This window comes from Nicotiana sylvestris, chromosome 1 (assembly GCF_000393655.2).
Source record: "Nicotiana sylvestris chromosome 1, ASM39365v2, whole genome shotgun sequence".
Classification (NCBI taxonomy): domain Eukaryota; kingdom Viridiplantae; phylum Streptophyta; class Magnoliopsida; order Solanales; family Solanaceae; genus Nicotiana; species Nicotiana sylvestris.
In genome coordinates, this window is record NC_091057.1 from 135,524,075 (window position 1) to 135,544,094 (window position 20,020).

Consider the following 20,020-nt stretch of genomic DNA (forward strand, 5'->3'; position numbering starts at 1 on the left):
CAGTTAATCTATATGTTTCTGTGATTCTGTGATTTTACCCTATGATTGCTTGTTAAGGTTACTAATTATGGTTATCCCTGCCTATTGTGTGATTTTACCCAATTTTGTTCACCAATGTTTCTGATTCTTCACTTCTCCTACCTGTATCATGCTTATTCTACTAATTCAGACTATGCTCTACATGAATCCCTAATTTATATATGATTTTTGTCCTACTCGGCCTCTTAGAGTTCTGGTTTTTTCTTACTATGTGCTTGTTCTTATAAAGTTGTGCTAAATCAATGCTGTTTTCTACTTTTGAATCCTTGAGTTTTGTGATTGATCTTCCACTGATCTCGCATGATATTTCTACTGATTGTTAACCTTGTAAACTATTTTTGACCTTATTCTACGGTCAATTATGCTATTAACTGATTTCTTAAGTCTTTTCCTTGATTGAAATATGCTGAACCTAGCCTCTATTACATGTTGTGTACTTGTACTGTGCAGAAAATATTTCCTTATTTGTTATGCTCAGCCTTATACGATTTCCTTCCTTATTTCCCACATGTTTATTACCGTTTGAAGTTGACTTCTCAATTAAAGGGAGTACTTACCTTGATTTCGTGACTGATTGATTCTGAGTCCCCATAATTATTGATGAACTTTGATTTTTACCTTATTTTCTACCTGCTTTCAAACTATATATACACACTCTCTTATTAGCACAAAGACACACGAACACTTGGTTCAAAAGCTCTCTCTCACACTTAAACTTTCTGCTCTCTCTCTCTCTCTCTCTTTTGTGCTACTTGCTACTATTCTGAGTTAGCCGGCTGCAAGCCAAGGCTAACTATTGTGTCCTCCTGCTCTCTCACTTTTGTTTATTGCCTTCTCTACTGGTATGTTCTAGTTTCAATTCAAGTTCCAACAACAATATAGTTCTTTTATTGCTTCAGTTCATCCTGTTTCTGGTTTGCTTCTATTTATGGTTTTGCTGTGAAACTTGTAGTTGATAAGTTTACATGATTAGCATGTTATGAACTCCCCTTCTTTAAAATCAGTATAAACATGTTACCCCCTCTGTAGACATGTAATTTTTGACCCACACATTAGAATTACCTTTAATAGTCCTAATATTTTTAAGATATTTATTTGAGTTTATTTCTATAGGATTTCACTTTATTACTAATATTAATTCTACTTTTTAGGCACAAAATTGAAAAATACAAAAATACAAATAAATAAATAAATAAATAAAAATAGTTTCATTTTTCTATTTAATTTAGTATTAGGTATTTTTAGAAAGACATATTACTTTCAACCTATTTTTATTCTAATATAATCCTTGAAAATACCAAAAATAATTTTAACTTTAAGTCTTAGCTTTAATTTTAATATTAATAGTTTCTCAAAACCAATTAGAAGTTTTTAAATTTTTGTAAGTATTTAAATTGGATTTTTTCAGCTTTCTTTCGGCCCAATTTTAACAAATAGAGGCCCAAACTTAACAACCAAATTCCTCAATCCATCACACCCCTTGACCCGATCGTTTGGCCCGTTACCCGCCCCATTTTACCCTCTAATCCTGGCCATCCATTCACTTTGATCCAACAGCCCCTATTCCTCCCCACCATAACATAAAAACCTTATATTTCCCAAACCCTACCCTAATGTAACTACACCCAAACGGCGCCCCCCTTCTTCACATGCTTCTGCCCATCACCAACACCCGAAAACCCGCCGAAAAAATCATTTTTCCGGCGTTCCATTTAAGCCCTGGTCCCCCCTCATCATTATAACCCGATTCTACACGTTTTCCTCTCATCTCACACGCTTTTTGCAGCTGTTTGAAGAATCCGGGCCATTCATGAATGGATGATAGTTAAATGGGGGCCGTAGGATCGAAATCTTTGGATCCTAGGCATCCATTTGCCTAAAATCCGTTTGTACGAAAGGTTTTCGAAATTTTGGAGTTTTTTTTTCTAATTTTGAGATAAAAAATTGGTTTCATGGTGAAGAAGCAGAGGAGGTTCAAGCCCCCTATATATTGGGATGATTTCTCAGATTTTGGGTTCAAGGGGGACAGAGAGACAGAGATCGAAGGAGAAGAACTAGGGTTTTAGGCTTCAGACATCTTCTTTTCTTCTGATATTCCACAAAAATTGGGATTCAAAATTTTTTCGTTCTTTCTTAGTTATATTTTGAATATAAAAAAAAATCCAAAAAAGAAACATAAGAATCAGTTCATATTCTTCTTTGAATTTTTGTTGAAGAATGGAGTTAGACTGAGCGGAGTTTGTTCCGAGTTCGTCGTCGTTGCTGTTCGTCACAGATTCTAGTCGAGGTTTCCTGTTTCTCTTTAGCAATTCTGGCTGAAATTCCCTGTTGCGGATTCATTAGATTTGGCTTGATTCATTTTCTGTAATTGCCGAATTTTTATTAATTGGAAGGCTAATTTCAGGTATTTCTAATATCTTATTTTATTTGGATGTAAATATGATTTGAACCTTAGTTAACTAGTATTCGGGAATACATAACTCGCTTGGTTCTTAGTTAAGTGTTACTAGAGGTTTATTCTGCCAAAATCTGAAAGAAGTTGATTTGAGTGATTTTCGTTTTTACCTGAAGTGTTATTCTAGTACTACTTGTGTCGAGGTAATATGGTTGTTTCATTTTGAAAAGATTAGTTAAAGTCTAGTACTGTATTTGGCATGTTTAACCAAAGCTTGAATGTGCTTAAATACTGTTAGCATAAATATTCATCTGTCGTATTTGCCAGATTAATTTGATCACAGTCTCGAACCATTAGTCTACAGGATAGCTACACAGCATGTTCTCAGAATTATTTCTTTGGTTTGAGTAGGAACGCATGCATGCTATTATTTGAAATTTTGCTGTGGTTTAAGCCTTGATTGATAGTTTTCTTTATAATAAGTACTCTGCTAGAATTAAAGTGAGATAACATTTCAAAGGTCTCCTCGTTCCCAAGGTTTTATTTGCTGCTAGCTTCAGACAAGCTTAAGATGCATTTTAAAATTGTGTGGAGTTTAGGAGTGGATTTAAAACTAGTAGGTATCTGTTTTTGAGTGAAATTCATATATATATACAAAAGTTAAATTAGGTGAGAATAAACCGATTAGCTCACATAATTAATTTGTGAATTTTTTTGGGACTTAAACATGAGTAGATCTGTTCATCTAAATTTAAGTACAATGTGATGGAATTACAGTAGCTTTGTTTGAGCACATTAGTTCATGGTTATATTGCAGGTATCGTAAGCCATTATTGAATTAAGGAATTATCACTTTAAGTTTGGGCAAGAGTGTTTTATGAGGGTAGAATGGGTTGATGGGTTTAATAACATGTTCTTATCATATTTGGATCCACCCTTAGTTCTTTTACTTTATTTGTTTCTTTCTTCGGCTCATACATTCTGGGCGCCAACTTTTTCATGTCTGTATGGATGGTTGCTTGATTCCATGGGATTGATATTTGATTGAATGGTAGTTGAGCTGTGGGAATGGGGAGAGGCCGAAGCCCAGTACCGATTGATTTGTCTCCATGCTTTAGTTATCGGGCTCAGTCTAATAATAAAAATGATAAGTTGAGAAAGGAATAAGCATGATTTAGAATTTTCTCCTACCTTATATAGTTTTCTTTCATTTGTTTAGTTAACTACATTGTCCGCTAGGAGCATGCTTAGGCCGACCATATTTGGGTAGGCAAGCCTTAGGGATTTTGTTGGTCTCGAGGTGAGAGGTCGTTCCCTTAGTCAAATTTATCCGGGGAATGCCCCGAAGTATTTGTATGTATTTATTCCGGGGTATACCCTGAAGTATTTGGTTGGAGGTCGATAGTGGAACTCGTAGTATTTTTATTTTTCTTTTATTAGGTGGGGACGACTTCGAGTCTCGTGTGTGTTTACTTTGCTTTTCTGTATTTTTGTCTCGACTTGAATATTTTAAAAGACGACTAGATCAAGTATGCGACCGTACTAGTTACGGGACTTGGGGAGTGCCTAACACCTTCTCCCCGAGTCAAATGAACCTCCTTACCCGAATCTCTAGTGTGGACTTGGTTTTAGAGTCTGAAATGTTTTAAAAGGAAATATCATATTAAAAAAAACGGTGACCTGGAACACCGAAATCAAAGTCAGGTGGCGACTCTGAGTTATTTTCCTTTTGAATACAATTTTCGTCACTTTTCCAATTGAAAGCCTTTTTCAAGCTTTTACTAAATCTTTTTATTTATTTAAGAGGGTTAAGTTTGGTTAAAAAAAGGGGTGTGACATCTCTGACGACTCTGCTAGGGACTTGCAAGTTCGAGCTATTACTTGATTTTGTTGGCTTTTAGAATATTTGGTTGAGGTTTTTATGTTTTTTCATTAGCTTTACTTAATTTTTATTATGTTTTTTATATTTTGTTATTTTCTAGTTGTTTATGCGTTTACAATTTTTGCTTTATGTGTTTACTGCTTTATAACTGTCATCATATGCATCACCCGGTCAATTCTTTCTGCAACAAGTCTCGGAGCATGTGTCGCGTGCATGAACTCTTTGTTGAGTCACCCTTAATTTAGGAGGGGGGGGTGTCAGACGTATGGAGTGGGTGGAAAGCTTGAGCAACCACCATCGACCATACGCTCCCCCGAATTGCCTTGTTAGTGAACCCCAAACTTAGGTCAGCCTTTAGGTCATTTTTATTTGCATCATGTCATTTAGACCTAGTAGGGCTCGGGCCCAGGTACCGTGTCCCTTTGTAGGAAGCCTGTCCAAATTTTGTCAAAATGGGCCCGTGGCCCAAAATGACATTTTATCATCCTATGTGCTAAATGTTGCATCTATGAGGGTAAAAAGGTCATTTGGCGGACCGATGTTTTGGAAAGAAGGGTGAAAAATAAAGCAAGTAGGGCCCACTCGCATTTTTCTTTCATAGTTTTCCAAAAATCAAAAAAAAAAAAAAATTGGAAAATTGAAAAGGAAGATCCAAAAGATTTTACATTTTCCATAATTTTCCAAAAATTCAAAAAAAGTGAAAAAAAGAAAATCCAAAAGTTTTTACATTTTTCATCATTTTTCAAAAAGACAAAATAAAATAAAATAATAATATAGTTTTTTTTCAAATTAGTTGCATCTTCCCGAACTACGCGAACCTGATTCTCGTCTTCCGAGGCGGGATACTAGGCAACACACATAGGGTCCGGTCTTCCTAGTAGGTCCTAGGCTTCCGGGGTCGTAGCCAAATCTTGCATGTATAGCCATATTTGGCCACATTGGTCGTTTTGCAAAAATAGGAGTATTTTCTCAAAGTAGTTTGTTATCTCCTGTTTTAGAGCTCTGAGTCTACAATAAAGTGTCCTCTCGATTCTAAGGTCCACACCTTGTTAAATTTGCGTGTCTAGTCACTTTTGGCCACATCGGCCATTCTTGCAAAATAGGATTATTTTTGCAAAAGTGGTTCAATTAACGATGTCTTAGGATCTTAAGTCTACAACTCGGTGTCACATAACTTTAAGGTCCATCCATGTCGTGTTTGCGTCCCTAGCCACATTTGGCCACATCGGCCATTTCTGCAAAAAGGGTCCATTTCCGCAAAGTAATTTTTAAGACCATGATTGTCGGGATATTAGAGTCATGTAAGCTTTAAATGGAGTATTTATCATGCATTAGGGTTCAACTTTGTCAAGTTTACACTAATAGCCACTTTTAGTCACTTAGGCCATTTTGCAAATATAGCCAAGTTGTGTCCTGCATTTGTCCACTAGGAAATGTGGTGGGGTCACGTAGTGTCCCGAGTCGCTAACCATGTTTGCTTCATTCAGGTATGGACCCACTGATTCGATCCAAAGTGTTGATGGTAGTAAAGATTCCTAGGAAGTTGATCAAGTGGTGGAAAATGTTTTCATCGTTAGAGCAGCATGAGTTAATGCAGAAATTGGGCACCTAACTTCCCTTCTTAATATCACACCCCGCCTAGACTTAGTGGAGGCGATGCTGACTTATTGGGATCCTCAAAATTTGACTTTTAAATTTGGAGAGTGTGAGATGACTCCTACCTTGGCGGAAATGTCTGGTCTCACTCGTTTAAGCTATATAGGCAAGGACATGATACTTCCCCGAGACCACTCTAGGTCAAAATTCCTCAGTGACCTGGGCCTGAAAGATAACAAGCATTTAAAATGCCTCGAGCAGTCCTGGATATCCTTGGATTATTTGTTTGCTAGATTTGGACCACAGGATAGTTTTAACGTCTTTTGGGATGAGTTCTGCACAACCAAGGCAAAGTGGCAAAGACATCGCCTCGAAGCTTTCAGCCTTGCTTTGTTGGGATTATTGATTTTTCCATTAGATGAGAGGCATATTAACACTTATCTACAGTTATTGGTAGTGGCACTATTTCATGAGAAGTAACGCAAAACCGTTACCGTTGTGCCGATGATCTTAGCAGAGTTGTACCGAGCCCTGAGTGAGGTTAGGGGAGGTGTCAGGTATTTTGAGGGAAGTAACCTTTTGCTACAATTGTGGATGATGGAGCATTTGCACACCGCTTCCTTACTTGTCCCATCGACCGTGCCTTGAGGGATCGGGTGGTATGCATCGAGCGTAGGATGAAATCTCCTAAGTTTACATACCCAATAGGCGTCACAGCTTGGATTGAGTTCCTTGGTTCGAGGACAAATGGGAATGTTTTGTGGGCTTACCTTTGGCTACCTTTAGATGATATCTTGGCAGGATGCCTCATGCAACCTTTCTTGACGCTGATAGGACTCAAGTGTGTCAGGTCGTACACTCCCGTTAGGGTAATGCGACAATTGGGCAGAAGACAAGAGGAGCCTCCAACTTTGAATCTTCGGAGGCACATCATGAATTTTAGCAAAAAGGTGGCTGAAGAAATCAAGTACGTGCAATACTGGAACAATGCAAAGAGGATGAAGAAAGATACATTAGTAGAGGACGTTGGCAGGCCCGAGTGTACTTAGGAGTACCTGATTTGGTTACAGTCCATCCCACCAGGGGTCAGCACCCCATTGCCAGCACAACTTAGGGGTCCGACAGTTCAGACAGATGATTTTGAGGAGGCATCAGACCAAGATCCCTGGGATAAGCTTGAGTTTATAAAGTCTCAGTTAGCGGGATTGGCAGCAAACATGGAGAATCATGGTCAGTATTTGTTTAGGGTCGGCCTTCAGGATGCGGGGGAACATGCAAGGGCCTTTATTCCCAGCATCGGTATTTCTTTACGAGGCATGTTATAGAGTTTGAGCATGACGGACAACCCAGGATCATCCCAGCCAGGACCGTCGCATTCAGGAGCAGCTTGAGGATTCATTCTATTTAGGTGTTTTGAGATTGTCTTATGTTGTCTTTTACTTTCGTGTCTTGTCTAGAAGTACTGAGTCCTTTAGGTAGTGTCAAAGTCTGTCATAGTGTAGTTGAGTCTGTCAGGTCTTTCATTATCGCACTTCTTATTGTATTTTAATATCGAAAAGTTTTTAAATGAAAAATCCCAAAAAGATTTTATTTTTAGTTTATTTTCCATCACTTTTCGAGAACTACGCTTGGTCTGATTCATGAGGGACATGATACGTAGTCAACCTACAGCGGGTTCGATCAAATCACTTTTTGTTCAAAAAAAAGAAGAAAGAAAAGAGAAAAGAGTGATAAGAGGTGTTGGAAAAGAAAGAGAAGGAAGGATTGAAATGAGCAAATTGGGATGATGCCATATGACCCTGCGACCCTCAAAGCCATTTTAGAACCGTTAATTGTCACTAGGTGTATTGCACGTAATGTGATATTATCATATGATAAATGCCCTAACGCTAACACGGTGGTTATGTGTTATTGTCCTCTGTTATCTTTATTTAATTTCAGGAAGGTGGTTAGTTTTTTGGCATCCTAGTAAGTCATCCATACAACACCCGAACAAAGAGTCAAACAGTCATGGCTAGCAAGGAAACAGACACTGGAGCTGTAGACCCACCAAGGGAGATTGTTGAGTCGGAATCGGAACTGCAAGAGGAGGTCCAGAGGTTGAAGCATCAGATGGCAGAAATGTATCAAGCCTGGATTAAGGGACACCCTCCACCCTCGTTCCCTGCCAACTACACAGAAAACCCTGCTTCCATTCCACCACTTTCTCAATCCCAGATGCCCAATACCATTGATCTTTCCCCACAACGCGCACCCGACTTTACCCCTTACCACAACTACCCCGGCACTTCGGCCCAAACTGTTCATGCTCCGCCAGCCAAAACAAACTCGTACCCTGCTCCGACATCTACTCCTATTTTTGTACCCCCTCCACAAGCTACCCTCCACCGATCCTCTAGTGAGCCCGCATTCCCCGCTCCAGATGCACACTACTATGCACCGGAGCCCACCTTCAATGCCCCAGATCCTTATCCTTACACTCCCCAATTTGAGCCGCATGTTGAAACTGACAAACCACCCAAGAACGCAGAGCAAGAAGAGATGTTTAGGAAGGTACAGAGTCTGGAGCAATCATTAAGAAATATGCAAGGGTTGGGAAATCAGGTAACTGTGGCCTATAAGGATTTGTGTTTATTCCCCGATGTCCAACTGCCCGCCGGGTTCAAGATGCCCAAGTTTGACATGTATGGCGGACATGGGGACCTTGTAGCTCATCTGAGGGGTTATTGTAGCAAAATGAGAGGTTCCGGGGGAAAAGACGAATTGCTAATGGCATACTTCAGCCAAAGTCTGAGTGAGGCAGCTTTAGAATAGTACACCCGCCAGGACGCCAGCAGGTGGTACACCTGGGACGATATGGCTCAGGCCTTCGCCCGGCACTTTCAGTACAATACATACATTGTTCCAGACCGCCTATCTCTGACCAAGGTGGAAAAGAAACCCAGTGAAAGCTTTAGAGAATATGGGTTCCGATGGAGGGAGCAAGTTGCACGAGTCAATCCTCCGATGGAAGAGGACGAGATGGTTAAATACTTTCTTCAAGCCCTGAAGCCCACTTACTATGGCCACTTGATCTCAGCCATTGGTAAGTCTTTCAATGATGTGGTGAAGATGGGAGAAATGGTGGAAGAGGGGCTAAATTCGAGCATGATCATGAGCTATTCTGCTATAAAAGCAACCACTCAGGCAATCCAGAGTGGTACCGGAGGTTTGCTAGGAAAAAAGAAGAAGGAAGATGTCGCTATGGTTATCTCTGGATCATGGCATGGCCAGAGGGGTTTACCTCATCAGTACACCCATCCTCGACCCCGATCTCAAACCTACGCCCAAGCTCCATATAATCCACCTCAACATTACTTTTCCCCGCAAAACCCCCAATACTCAGCCAGGCCATCCCAATACCTTGTTCAATATGCACAGTCATATGCTCAACCCCCTCCTTACCCGCAATGGCGTGCTCCAACTCCGCAGAATACTTATCCAGCTCTACAAAATACCTATCCACCTCCATAACTCTACCAAAACCCTACTGTTTCAAACTTTTGACCGAGGCTAGAGTATAGAAGAGAGAGACAGCAGCGAAAGCAAACTTTTACCCCGCTTGGAAAGTCTTATGCTAGTTTGTTTCAAAGGTTAAGATAGTTGGACGCCTTGAGGCAGATTGAGTCAAAGATACCGAATCCCCCTCCAAAGAACCTCGACTATTCCCTAAGATGTGCCTATTGTTCTGATGCTCCAGGGCATGACATAGAGAAGTGCTGGCGTTTGAAAATGGCAATACAGGAGCTTATTGATACTAACCAAATTGTAGTCCAAGGCCCAGACGCGCCGAACATCAACCAAAACCCTTTGCCAGCCCATGCAGAGATGCATATGATTGAAATAGTTCACAAGGACGGGGAGCCCAAGAAGTCTTCTAAGTCCGTCATAATGATTCGGGCCAGTAAAAGTAATTTGGTTAAAACTTCTGACTCTACCAAAGCGAAGCCCTTGATAGTTGAAGGGGTTACAGAAAAGCCGAGCTCGAAACCACCAGTGTTGGTCGTGAAAGGGCTATCTAAAGATATTGGGGCAAGTCCGGGAAGTTCAAAAGTGGCAGTGCCAGGGATTCTAAGTAAGCCTGTCATAGTCATGAATGGGGCTCCTATTACCCCTATCACCATTAAACTAGTAACCTAGCTGCCAGTGGTGGATGCCAAGGCTGTTCCGTGGAATTATGAACAAGTGATAGTGACATACAAGGGAAAAGAAATAGAGGAAGAAGTTAATGAAACTGGAGGATTGGCTCGTTCTGGGAGATGTTTCACCCCAGAAGAATTAAGGAAAGCCAAGCCATTCAAGGATAGCCCAATGCCAGTAAAGAAATCGATCACCGAGGAAGAGGCTGAGGAGTTCCTGAAAAAGATGAAAGTGCAGGATTATTCCATTGTGGAGCAGTTAAGGAAAACACCAGCTCAGATTTCTCTTTTGTCTTTGTTGATACATTCAGATGAACATCGTAAGGCCTTGATGAAGATTTTGAATGAGGCACATGTTCCTGATAAGATCACAATGAACCACTTGGAAAAGATAGCTGGCAAGATCTTCGAAGCAAATAGGATCACTTTCTCGGACGATGAACTTCCTATGGAGGGTACAAAACACAACCGAGCTCTTTATCTCACAGTGAAGTGTGAAGATTCTGTTGTCTCAAGGGTTTTGGTTGATAATGGCTCTAGTGCGAATATTTGTCCCCTGTCTACTCTGCAAAAACTGAAGATTGACACCGAAACAATCCACTTGAAAAGTGTGTGTGTTCGAGGCTCTGATGGGGGAGGTAAAGATTCTGTTGGAGATATAATGCTCTAGTTGTCGATAGGGCCTGTTGAGTTTACCATGGAATTCCAAGTGTTAGATGTGGCTGTCTCCTACAATCTGTTGTTAGGCAGGACCTGGATACATGTTGCTAAGTCAGTCCCATTTTCTCTGCACCAAATGGTGAAGTTTGAATGGGACAAGCAGGAAATAGTTGTGCACAGTGACGAGGACTTGTCAACTTGTAATGATACAATTGTTCCGTTCATCGAAGCTGAAGATAATAAGGGACCTTGGGTCTATCAGACTTTTGAAACAGTGTCTGTTGAGAAAATTCCTGAAAGAAAATGCATTCCGGGTCCTAATCTATCCTCCACGTCTGTCATAGTTGCGAATGAAATGTTGTAGAATGGTTTTGTGCCGAGCAAGGGTTTGGGCTCATCTCTGCAGGGTATTGTGCATCCAGTGCGCCTCAGTGGGAATCCTGGTACATTTGGTTTAGGATTCATGCCCACAGAGAAGGACATGAAAAGGGTTAAAAATCTGAAACAAAAGGTATGGTCGCTTCCCAAGCCCGTCCCACACATCTCTAAGTCTTTTGTCAAGCCAGGGACCGAAAAACCTCCAACCTCCTCAATCCCAAAACCTGTGGTCGATGTTGATGAAGAGCTAATCAGGAGGTTCCAAAGTCTGTTCGAAGAGGTCAATATGGTAGAAGTTGGGGAAGGCTCTAGTAAAGCAAATGTGCATCTCGTTGGCCTAAATGTGAAGCTTAGCAATTGGGAATCTACTCCTTTCCCCACCAGGAAGGAGTTTTGGTAGTTTGCTTTGTTTTCCTTTCTGTTATCTAGGTTATTCCAGGGTTGTAATCCAGATTTTTAGTTTTTGCTTGGTTTGATGTTCAAACTCTTCTATCCTTTTATTTTCAATAAAATGCAATTTTTCGTTTTCCGTTATTCTTAATAGTGTTTTATTTTGTTCTTTTTTCTTTTGTACAGTTCTTTTTACGCTGGTTGCAGTGACATGGCATGCATGAAGAGTTTTCCGCCGAGTCTTAAAAGCCAATCTAATTCTGAAATAACAATCCAAGAAGTAGAATATGATGATGAAATAGTATATGATGAAGAAGCAGCATTTGAGGATATCAGTAAAGAGCTAAAACAATTTGAAGAAAAACCAAAGCCTAATTTGAGTGAGACCGAAACAATCAATTTAGGGGACCAGGATGATGTTAGGAAAACCAAGATAAGTGTGCATTTAGAACCGCAAGTTAAGGAGGAAATAATCAAAACATTGTTTGAGTACAAAAATGTCTTTGCATGGTCATATGATGATATGTTGGGCTTGAGCACTGATCTTGTCACGACCCAAACCGAAGGGCCACGACGGGCACCCGGTGCCTTACTCAACCGAGTACCAATGTAACATATCTTTCTTAACATGTTATCATGAGTAAATGAGCCAGAAAACCCGTCATGAGATAACAAGAATAAAACATAAGGGAATACTCAACATATGAAGACCCAACATGATATACAAACTAATATATGTGACATACGGGCCTATAAGGCCGACATGACCATTAGTAAACTCGAAACATAGGCCGACAAGGCCATACGATTATCCATACACCTGACATCTGTCTACAAGCCTCTAAGAGTACATAAAATCATAAAGGTCGGGACAGGGCCCCGCCATACCAATCAATACATATCCAAAGCATACTGACCAAATAGGCAACTCCGGAGCAAGTGGAGTGCACCAACACCTTCGCTGAGCTGATAGCCTACTAGGAGGACTGTCAACCTATCAATCGAGACCTGCGGGCATGAAATGCAGCATCCCCAGGCAAAAGGGACGTCAGTACAAATAAAGTACCGAGTATGTTAGGCAGGAAAGCTTAAACAAGAACAGTAATGTAAAGAGAGAGATAGAGGAGATACAACCTGTAACATCTGAGTGCCTCTGGGGGTTACTGATATGAAATGCATAATACATATATATACATAAACTTTTTAAAACATTCGCCTCTGTGGGCATCATCATCATCATATCGTACCCGGCCTCAAAGAGGACTCGGTAAAAGCGTACCCGACCATCATAAGGTTCGGTAGAATCGTACCCGGCCACGTGGAGCTCGGTAAACCCAACTGATCAGTGGTTGCACAATAGGTGCCGTACCCGGCCGACTATAGCGCGGCTCGGTAGAGTAAAATAGATACTATATATAATGCATGCTAGACTCATGGAATCACCTTCTAAACCTTTTGGAGTGACTTAAGAACACTATGGACATCCATACCCTCAATATGAACCTTAGTAGGATTCAAGGATCATACACACTTGCTTAGAATAATTTTATAAGGAAAGAACAACATGGACAACCTTAGTTGCTAGGAGTAGATCCGTTATGAAGTAGCGTATTCATTTCACTTTAGATCATGCCAAAAGAAAGAAGAAAGTGCCTTAACATACCTTAAACCCGTTGAGTCCTTAATCACTTCCAAGCAACTCTTCAAACAAGTCAACTCAATCTATCATAGTATAAGGAGATTCAAAATCAGTGCTGAGCAAAGGCTAAGTCTATAACTTAAGCTAGTAGCTCGTTTACGTAAATTTTGGCAGCATCTCCCTTGTAACAAGGGCCTCCTCCAATACCATATACAAACAACAATGACCAGAGCAATCCATCAATACATAATTATCAATATCAAGACACCATATAACAACAACAAGTCACAACTACATTACGACGAGCGGCAAGCTCCGATTGGAATCCGTATACCCCTTATCAATCCTTATAGACTTCTTACTTCAAGATAAAAGTATCATTAACTTGATAATGAAGTCATTAATCAATGATTCCAGCCTTATACCATATATTTATAACAACAAAAATAATCCACAACTTCAACTATCCCCAACTAGCAACTTTATTCACTAGTTCATGTCTAGCCCATCCATTTAACTTAATCAATATCAAGATAAACTTAGGCAAAAGCAAGAACACAATATAAATACCTCCTACAGTAACTTCAAGTCAAAATCCAAGTTATATTCATTTTACAACAACCCTTAATAGCAATACAACACCATAGAAGTGACTTAAGCTAATACAAGTATTATCTTGTAGTTTATCATCCTAACAACTTAACCAACATACAAGCAAGCTTAAGCACAATTAGTAGGATGTTATACTCACCTTAGACAGCAGCAACAACTTGGAATTTCATCCAAATACAGCCCACAACAATCCTCAATGACAACACAACCTCAAAGAGGTGTTGTTCTTCACTAGAACTAAGTTTTGATGTTGAAATATGGTGTAATCACTTTGGAATCACTTCAAACCCTTGTGGTATATGTTTAGGAGGGTTAGGAGAAGTTTGGAGACGAATTTTAGTTGAAAAATGAGCAAAAATAGGCGTCCAAATCGTTTATAAATTGAAGTAGGTCAACCACCGCCTAAGTGGGTCCCATTGGGAGCTGCTTGCGCGGTCTCGCGAAAACACGAATATCTCTCTACTCCGATGTCGTATTGATGAACGGTTTAATACGTTAGAAACTAGACTCGTAGACCTTCAATTTGGTAGGTAGAACACCCCATTATTCCAAGTATATTTGGAGAAATTCTCAGATACATTTGACCTAAATTTCAGCAAATTTATGAATGTAACTTGTGATGACCTTTGCCAACTCTTGTTCCACAACTTGCTTGCCTTCAAAATGTAGAAAATGAATATCATACGACTAAAATAACTCATAGAATAACCTCCTTATCATGTTAAGAACCCTAGTCTCACCCCAAAGTACATGTTATAACATTCCAAACTTGTCGACTTTTGACGAAACTTATTTTCTTCAATTGGTTTAGCTTCTAAGATTTCCAACCCTCTTGATACTCGTTATTCATGATATTAAATATTTGTAACCTTCAAGGTAACATGATTAACTTACTTTATTTGCTTCCAAATATAATCTTATTTCTGAGCTTACATCAATGACTTACGACGTACTCTCACGTATGAAAACTTGGGGTGTAACAGATCTGGTAGTTCATAAATTGCCAACTGATCCAGCATTCCCTCCTGTTAAGCAAAAGTTGCGAAAGTTCAAGACTGATATGAGTGTGAAGATCAAAGAAGAAATCACAAAGCAGCTTACTACAAAGGTCATTCAAGTCACTCAATATCCCACTTGGTTAGCCAATGTTGCGCCAGCACCAAAGAAGGATGGTAAGACCAGGGTCTGTGTTGATTACCGTGATCTTAACAAAGCAAGCCCAAAGGATGATTTTCCATTGCCGAACATTCACATTCTGATCGATAATTGTGCCAAGCATGAGATTGGGTCTTTTGTTGACTGCTACGCGGGATATCACCAGATCTTGATGGATGAGGAAGATGCAGAAAAGACAGCATTCATTACGCCATGGGGAACATACTGTTATTGGGTAATGCCATTTGGTTTGAAGAATGTTGGGGCAACTTACATGAGGGCGATGACCACCATATTTCATGACATGATACATAGGGAGATCGAGGTTTATGTAGATGATGTGATCATAAAGTCAAAGAAGTAGTCTGACCATATCAAGGACCGGAGGAAGTTTTTCCAAAGGCTCCGCAGGTATAACCTCAAGCTCAATCCAGCAAAATGTGCATTTGGTGTCCCGTCTGGGAAACTGCTAGGATTCATGGTCAGTCGACGTGGTATTGAGTTAGACTCGTCGAAGATCAAAGCCATTTAAGAGTTACCACTGCCAAAGAACAAAACAGAGGTGATGAGTTTGCTTGGAAGGTTAAATTACATCAGCAGGTTCATTGCTCAGCTCACGACAACCTGTGAGTCCATCTTTAAGCTGCTGAAAAAGAATGTTGTGGTCAAGTGGACTGACGAATGTCAAGAAGCATTTGATAAGATTAAGAGGTACCTGTCAAATCCACCTGTGCTGGTCCCACCAGATCCTGGAAGACCTTTAATTCTCTATTTGACAGTCTTGGACAATTCTTTCGGCTGTGTATTGGGTCAATATGACATAACGGGAAAGAAGGAATAAGCAATCTATTATCTCAGTAAGAAGTTCACTCCCTATGAGGTTAAGTACACTCTGCTTGAGAGGACATGTTGCGCCCTGACTTGGGTGGCACAAAAGTTGAAGCATTATCTGTCGTCCTACACTACTTACCTCATTTCCCGCATGGATTCTCTAAAGTATATGTTTCAGAAACCTATGCCCACGGGAAGATTGGCAAAGTGGCAGATTTTACTTATAGAGTTTGACATCATCTATGTGACTCGGACCGCGATAAAAGCCCAAGCCTTGGCTGACCACTTGGCCTAGAATCCGGTGGATGATGAATATGAGCCACTGAAGACTTATTTTCCTGATGAATAGGTCATGTGTGTTGACGAGGTTGACCATGATGAAAAGCCAGGTTGGAAACTCTTCTTTGATGGAGCTGCTAACATGAAAGGGGTCGGAATAGGGGCTGTACTTATCTCTGAAACAAGGCAACAGTACCCTGTAACAGCCCAGCTTCGATTTTATTGCACCAACAACATAGATGAGTACGAAGCATGCATTCTGGATTTGAGGTTAGCTATAGACCTTGGAGTCCAGGAAATACTTGTTCTAGGAGATTCAGATTTGTTGATTCATCAGATTCAAGGAGAATGGGAGACTTGAGATTTGAAGCTTATACCGTACCGACAGTGCCTGCATGATCTTTGTCAACGATTCAGGTCGGTTGAATTTAGACATATTCCCAGGATTCATAATGAGATTGTTGATGCCTTGGCTACTCTAGCGTCAATGTTACATCATCCGGACAAGGCTTATGTCGACCCCGTTCATATCCAAGTTCATGATCAACATGATTATGGTAATGTGGTGGAAGAGGAAATCGATGGAGAACCTTGGTTCCATGATATCAAGGAATACATCAGGTCAGAGGTATGTCCAGTACATGCTACAGGTGACCAAAAGAGAACCATTCGATGTCTGGCTAGTGGATTTTTCTTGAGTGGAGGAATCTTGTACAAGAGGACTCCGGATTTAGGACTGTTGAGGTGCATAGATGCTAAAGAAGCTTCAACTATCATGGCCGAAGTGCATTCTGGAGTTTGCGGGCCGCATATGAACATGTATGTCTTGGCAAAGAAGATACTTCGAGCAGGTTATTATTGGCTCACCATGGAATGAGATTGTATCAGTTTTGTTCGCAAGTGACATCAATGCCAGGTACACGGTGATTTGATTCATTCTCCCCCATCTGAGTTACACACAATGTCTGCACCTTGGCCCTTTGTTGCTTGGGGCATGGATGTTATTGGACCAATTGAGCCGGCAGCGTCAAATGGGCACAAGTTTATTCTGGTGGCCATTGATTAATTTACCAAGTGGGTCGAAGCTGTAACTTTCAAGTCTGTGACCAAAAAGGTGTGAGCACGTGATTTTTTCCTCACAAGAACTACTCCGAAAGAAATCACAAATAATTTTTCTTTGTAAGCAATTTTTAGAATTTATGTGGTATTTTTGGATAATTATTTTGTGTTTTATCTGTAACTATTTACTTTGTTATAGTTAAATGAAAATAAAATAAAAAATACATGTTGCATGCATATCTAGGATTTAATTATGCATTTAAGAATTAATTAAACCGTCATTTAGCTCTAAGAAAAAGAAAATCACAAAAATGCCCAGGTGGCGACTCTAAAATAAATAAACAAACCCCGTTTCGACTGTCCTTTAATTGGAGAAGCTCCTTCACCCCTCGCGGGGGCGGAAAAAGGAGGTGTGACAAAAGGCAGCAGTGGAGTTTGTTCATTCAAATATCATTTGTCGGTTCGGAATTCCCAAGGTGATCATCACAGACAATGCTGCTAATCTTAACAGTCATTTGATGAAAGAGGTATGCCAACGGTTCAAGATCATGAATCGGAACTCCACCCCGTGTTGACCTAAGGCAAATGGAGCTGTTGAGGCTACTAACAAGAACATAAAGAAGATACTTCGTAAGATGGTTCAAGGTTCTAGGTAGTGGCATGAAAATTTGCCTTTTGCCTTATTGGGTTATCGCAATACTGTTCGCACTTCAGTAGGTGCAACTCTTTATCTGCTGGTATATGGAACTGAGGCAGTTATACCTGCAGAAGTTGAGATTCCATCCCTTCGGATCGTTGCAGAAGCTGAAATTGATGATGATGAGTGGGTCAAAACCTGGCTAGAGCAGTTGAGTTTGATTGATGAGAAAAGATTGGTTACAGTATGTCATGGTCAGTTGTATCAGAAGAGAATTGCAAGAGCATACAACAAAAAGGTGTGTCCTCGAAAATTTGAAGTGGGTCAGATGGTATTGAAACGCATCCTTCCTCATCAGGTGGAAGCCAAAGGCAAGTTCGCCCTAAACTGGCAGGGGCCATTCGTTGTGACAAGAGTGTTGCCCAATGATACTTTGTATTTAACAGACATAGAAGGCAAATGTGTAGATATGGCTATGAATTCTGATGTAGTTAAGAGGTGCTATATATGATTTCTTTGCTTACCTTCAGTTGTATTTTGTACTTGACATGTTCAAAGTTGAAATGACGAGGGCATTTTGTTCCGCTACCCAAACACTTTCATCCTTTGTTACCCCTTTTGAGCTTTATTTATTTTCTTTCATACCCTTCTTTTGGAATCAGTAACAGAATTAGAGAACGAAAAAAATGAATGAATGAATGGAAAATAAGAAGAATGAAAAAGAAAAAAAAGAGAAAAGAAAACAAAGAAAAAGAAAGAAAGAAAGAAAGAAGAGAAAAAAAGGAAAAAAAAGAGAAAAAAGAAAGAAAAAAAAGAAAGAAGAAAAAAAAAAGAAAAAAGAAAAGAAAAGAAAAGAAAAGCAAACAAAAAAACAAACAACTTCCTTTTGAACTACGTTCGACCTGATTCCCTTTAAGGATACGTAGGCAGCCTTACGGTTCGGTCCCATCAAAATAAAAATTAAAATTCTCCAGACTCAAAGAAATTGGGGCAGAAGTTTTGGTTTTGAAAAGATCTGATTCCAAAAGTTGTAATTTTGACACCTTTTCATCTTAAATTATTTTGAGCCTTCATGCCACCCTTTCTTTCTAACCCTGTCCAAAAGCCCACATTACGGTCCAAAAAAAGACCTTCCGATCAATCTTTGAGGATGCCGGTTCAAGCGAGATAGAGGTATGATTTACATCATGGGTAACACTTTATTCATGGGCGCAAGAGAGAAAATTTAAAATGAGAGAGTCTTATTGGTGAAAACCCTCACGGGCACCGTAAGGCGATGGTGAGCTGAGAGAAAATTTAAAATGAGAGAGTCTTATTGGTGAAAGCCCTCACGGGTACCGTAAGGCGATGATGAGTTGAGAGATGAACAAATGAGAGATGCTTGTTGGTGAAAACCCTTCAGGGCACTACAAGTCGAATGAGGCTCATGACTTTACAAAGAAATTGGATCAGTAAAAGCCCGGCTTTGAAGTATGAATACAAGACATGAACTGAAAATATGATTGATTGGACGGATTAGGCTGATCAGTCCGAAATGCATGTTATGATCATTGGAGCTGGTTGCTTCCCTCAGATAAGTCTTCTTTTTCTCATTCTTCTTCATATCGTCATCTGTGTTCAAAATTATCCTTTGTTCCTTTTGTCAAAAATCATTTCACTTTGTTCTTTGAGTCCATCTTTATGAGTCTCCTTCGAGTTAGCCCTTTGTTGAACAAGCAGGAAAGGATTTCAAAGCCTACTACCAGCTTCTAAATTGTACAAAACGGAGTCCGGCCAGGCACATCACAATTGACTTGATTTAGAATAAGCAGTATGGTGATAACTGAGGTTCAGGCAATCAAGTGAGTCTTGAATTTTGAGAAAATACAAGGATTCAGCAACTTTCAAATGAAAACACAATACAACAAGTGAGCGTGAGAGAATCAGGTCATGCAGAGGTTTTGGGGTCCAGTTCTAATCAAAAGGTCAAACAACTCCTTGCTAGCCCGAAGCCGCTAATCAGAATGAAGCATGGCAGTGGCGGAAGCAGACGCTCAGCAATGATGCCACAAACTAACCACCACATTTTCAAACTAACAAGATTTTTCTGAAACAGGGGCAAGAATTTTTTTTAAATCCATAGGGACCTCCCATGGAAAAGCATGGTTCAGAGAGCAAGAAATTCTTTTCAGAATTTTCCAAGATGAGAGCATGGCTCAGGTAAGTTCATTCTCGGTTCTCAGGACCCTCCTGGATAATGGGATTTAATTTAAAATTCTTAGGACCCTCCTGGATAATGGGATTTAATTTA

The 20,020-nt window shown here is 40.1% G+C and overlaps 2 protein-coding genes across 2 annotated transcripts; both read left to right on the forward strand.

The window, feature by feature from the left end:
• The first annotated feature begins 7,922 nt into the window (after positions 1-7,922).
• Positions 7,923-8,726, forward strand: LOC138874790 (uncharacterized). The gene has a single exon (XM_070153577.1). It carries the CDS (start codon positions 7,923-7,925, stop codon positions 8,724-8,726), a length of 804 nt encoding a protein of 267 aa, XP_070009678.1.
• A 297-nt stretch (positions 8,727-9,023) lies between these two features.
• On the forward strand, positions 9,024-15,765 carry LOC138874797 (uncharacterized). The gene is made up of 9 exons (XM_070153583.1): positions 9,024-9,189; positions 9,652-10,026; positions 10,099-10,348; positions 10,607-10,728; positions 10,837-11,003; positions 11,115-11,524; positions 11,705-11,898; positions 14,786-15,056; positions 15,525-15,765. Exons 1-9 carry the CDS (start codon positions 9,024-9,026, stop codon positions 15,763-15,765), a joined length of 2,196 nt encoding a protein of 731 aa, XP_070009684.1.
• The last annotated feature ends 4,255 nt before the right edge of the window (positions 15,766-20,020 follow it).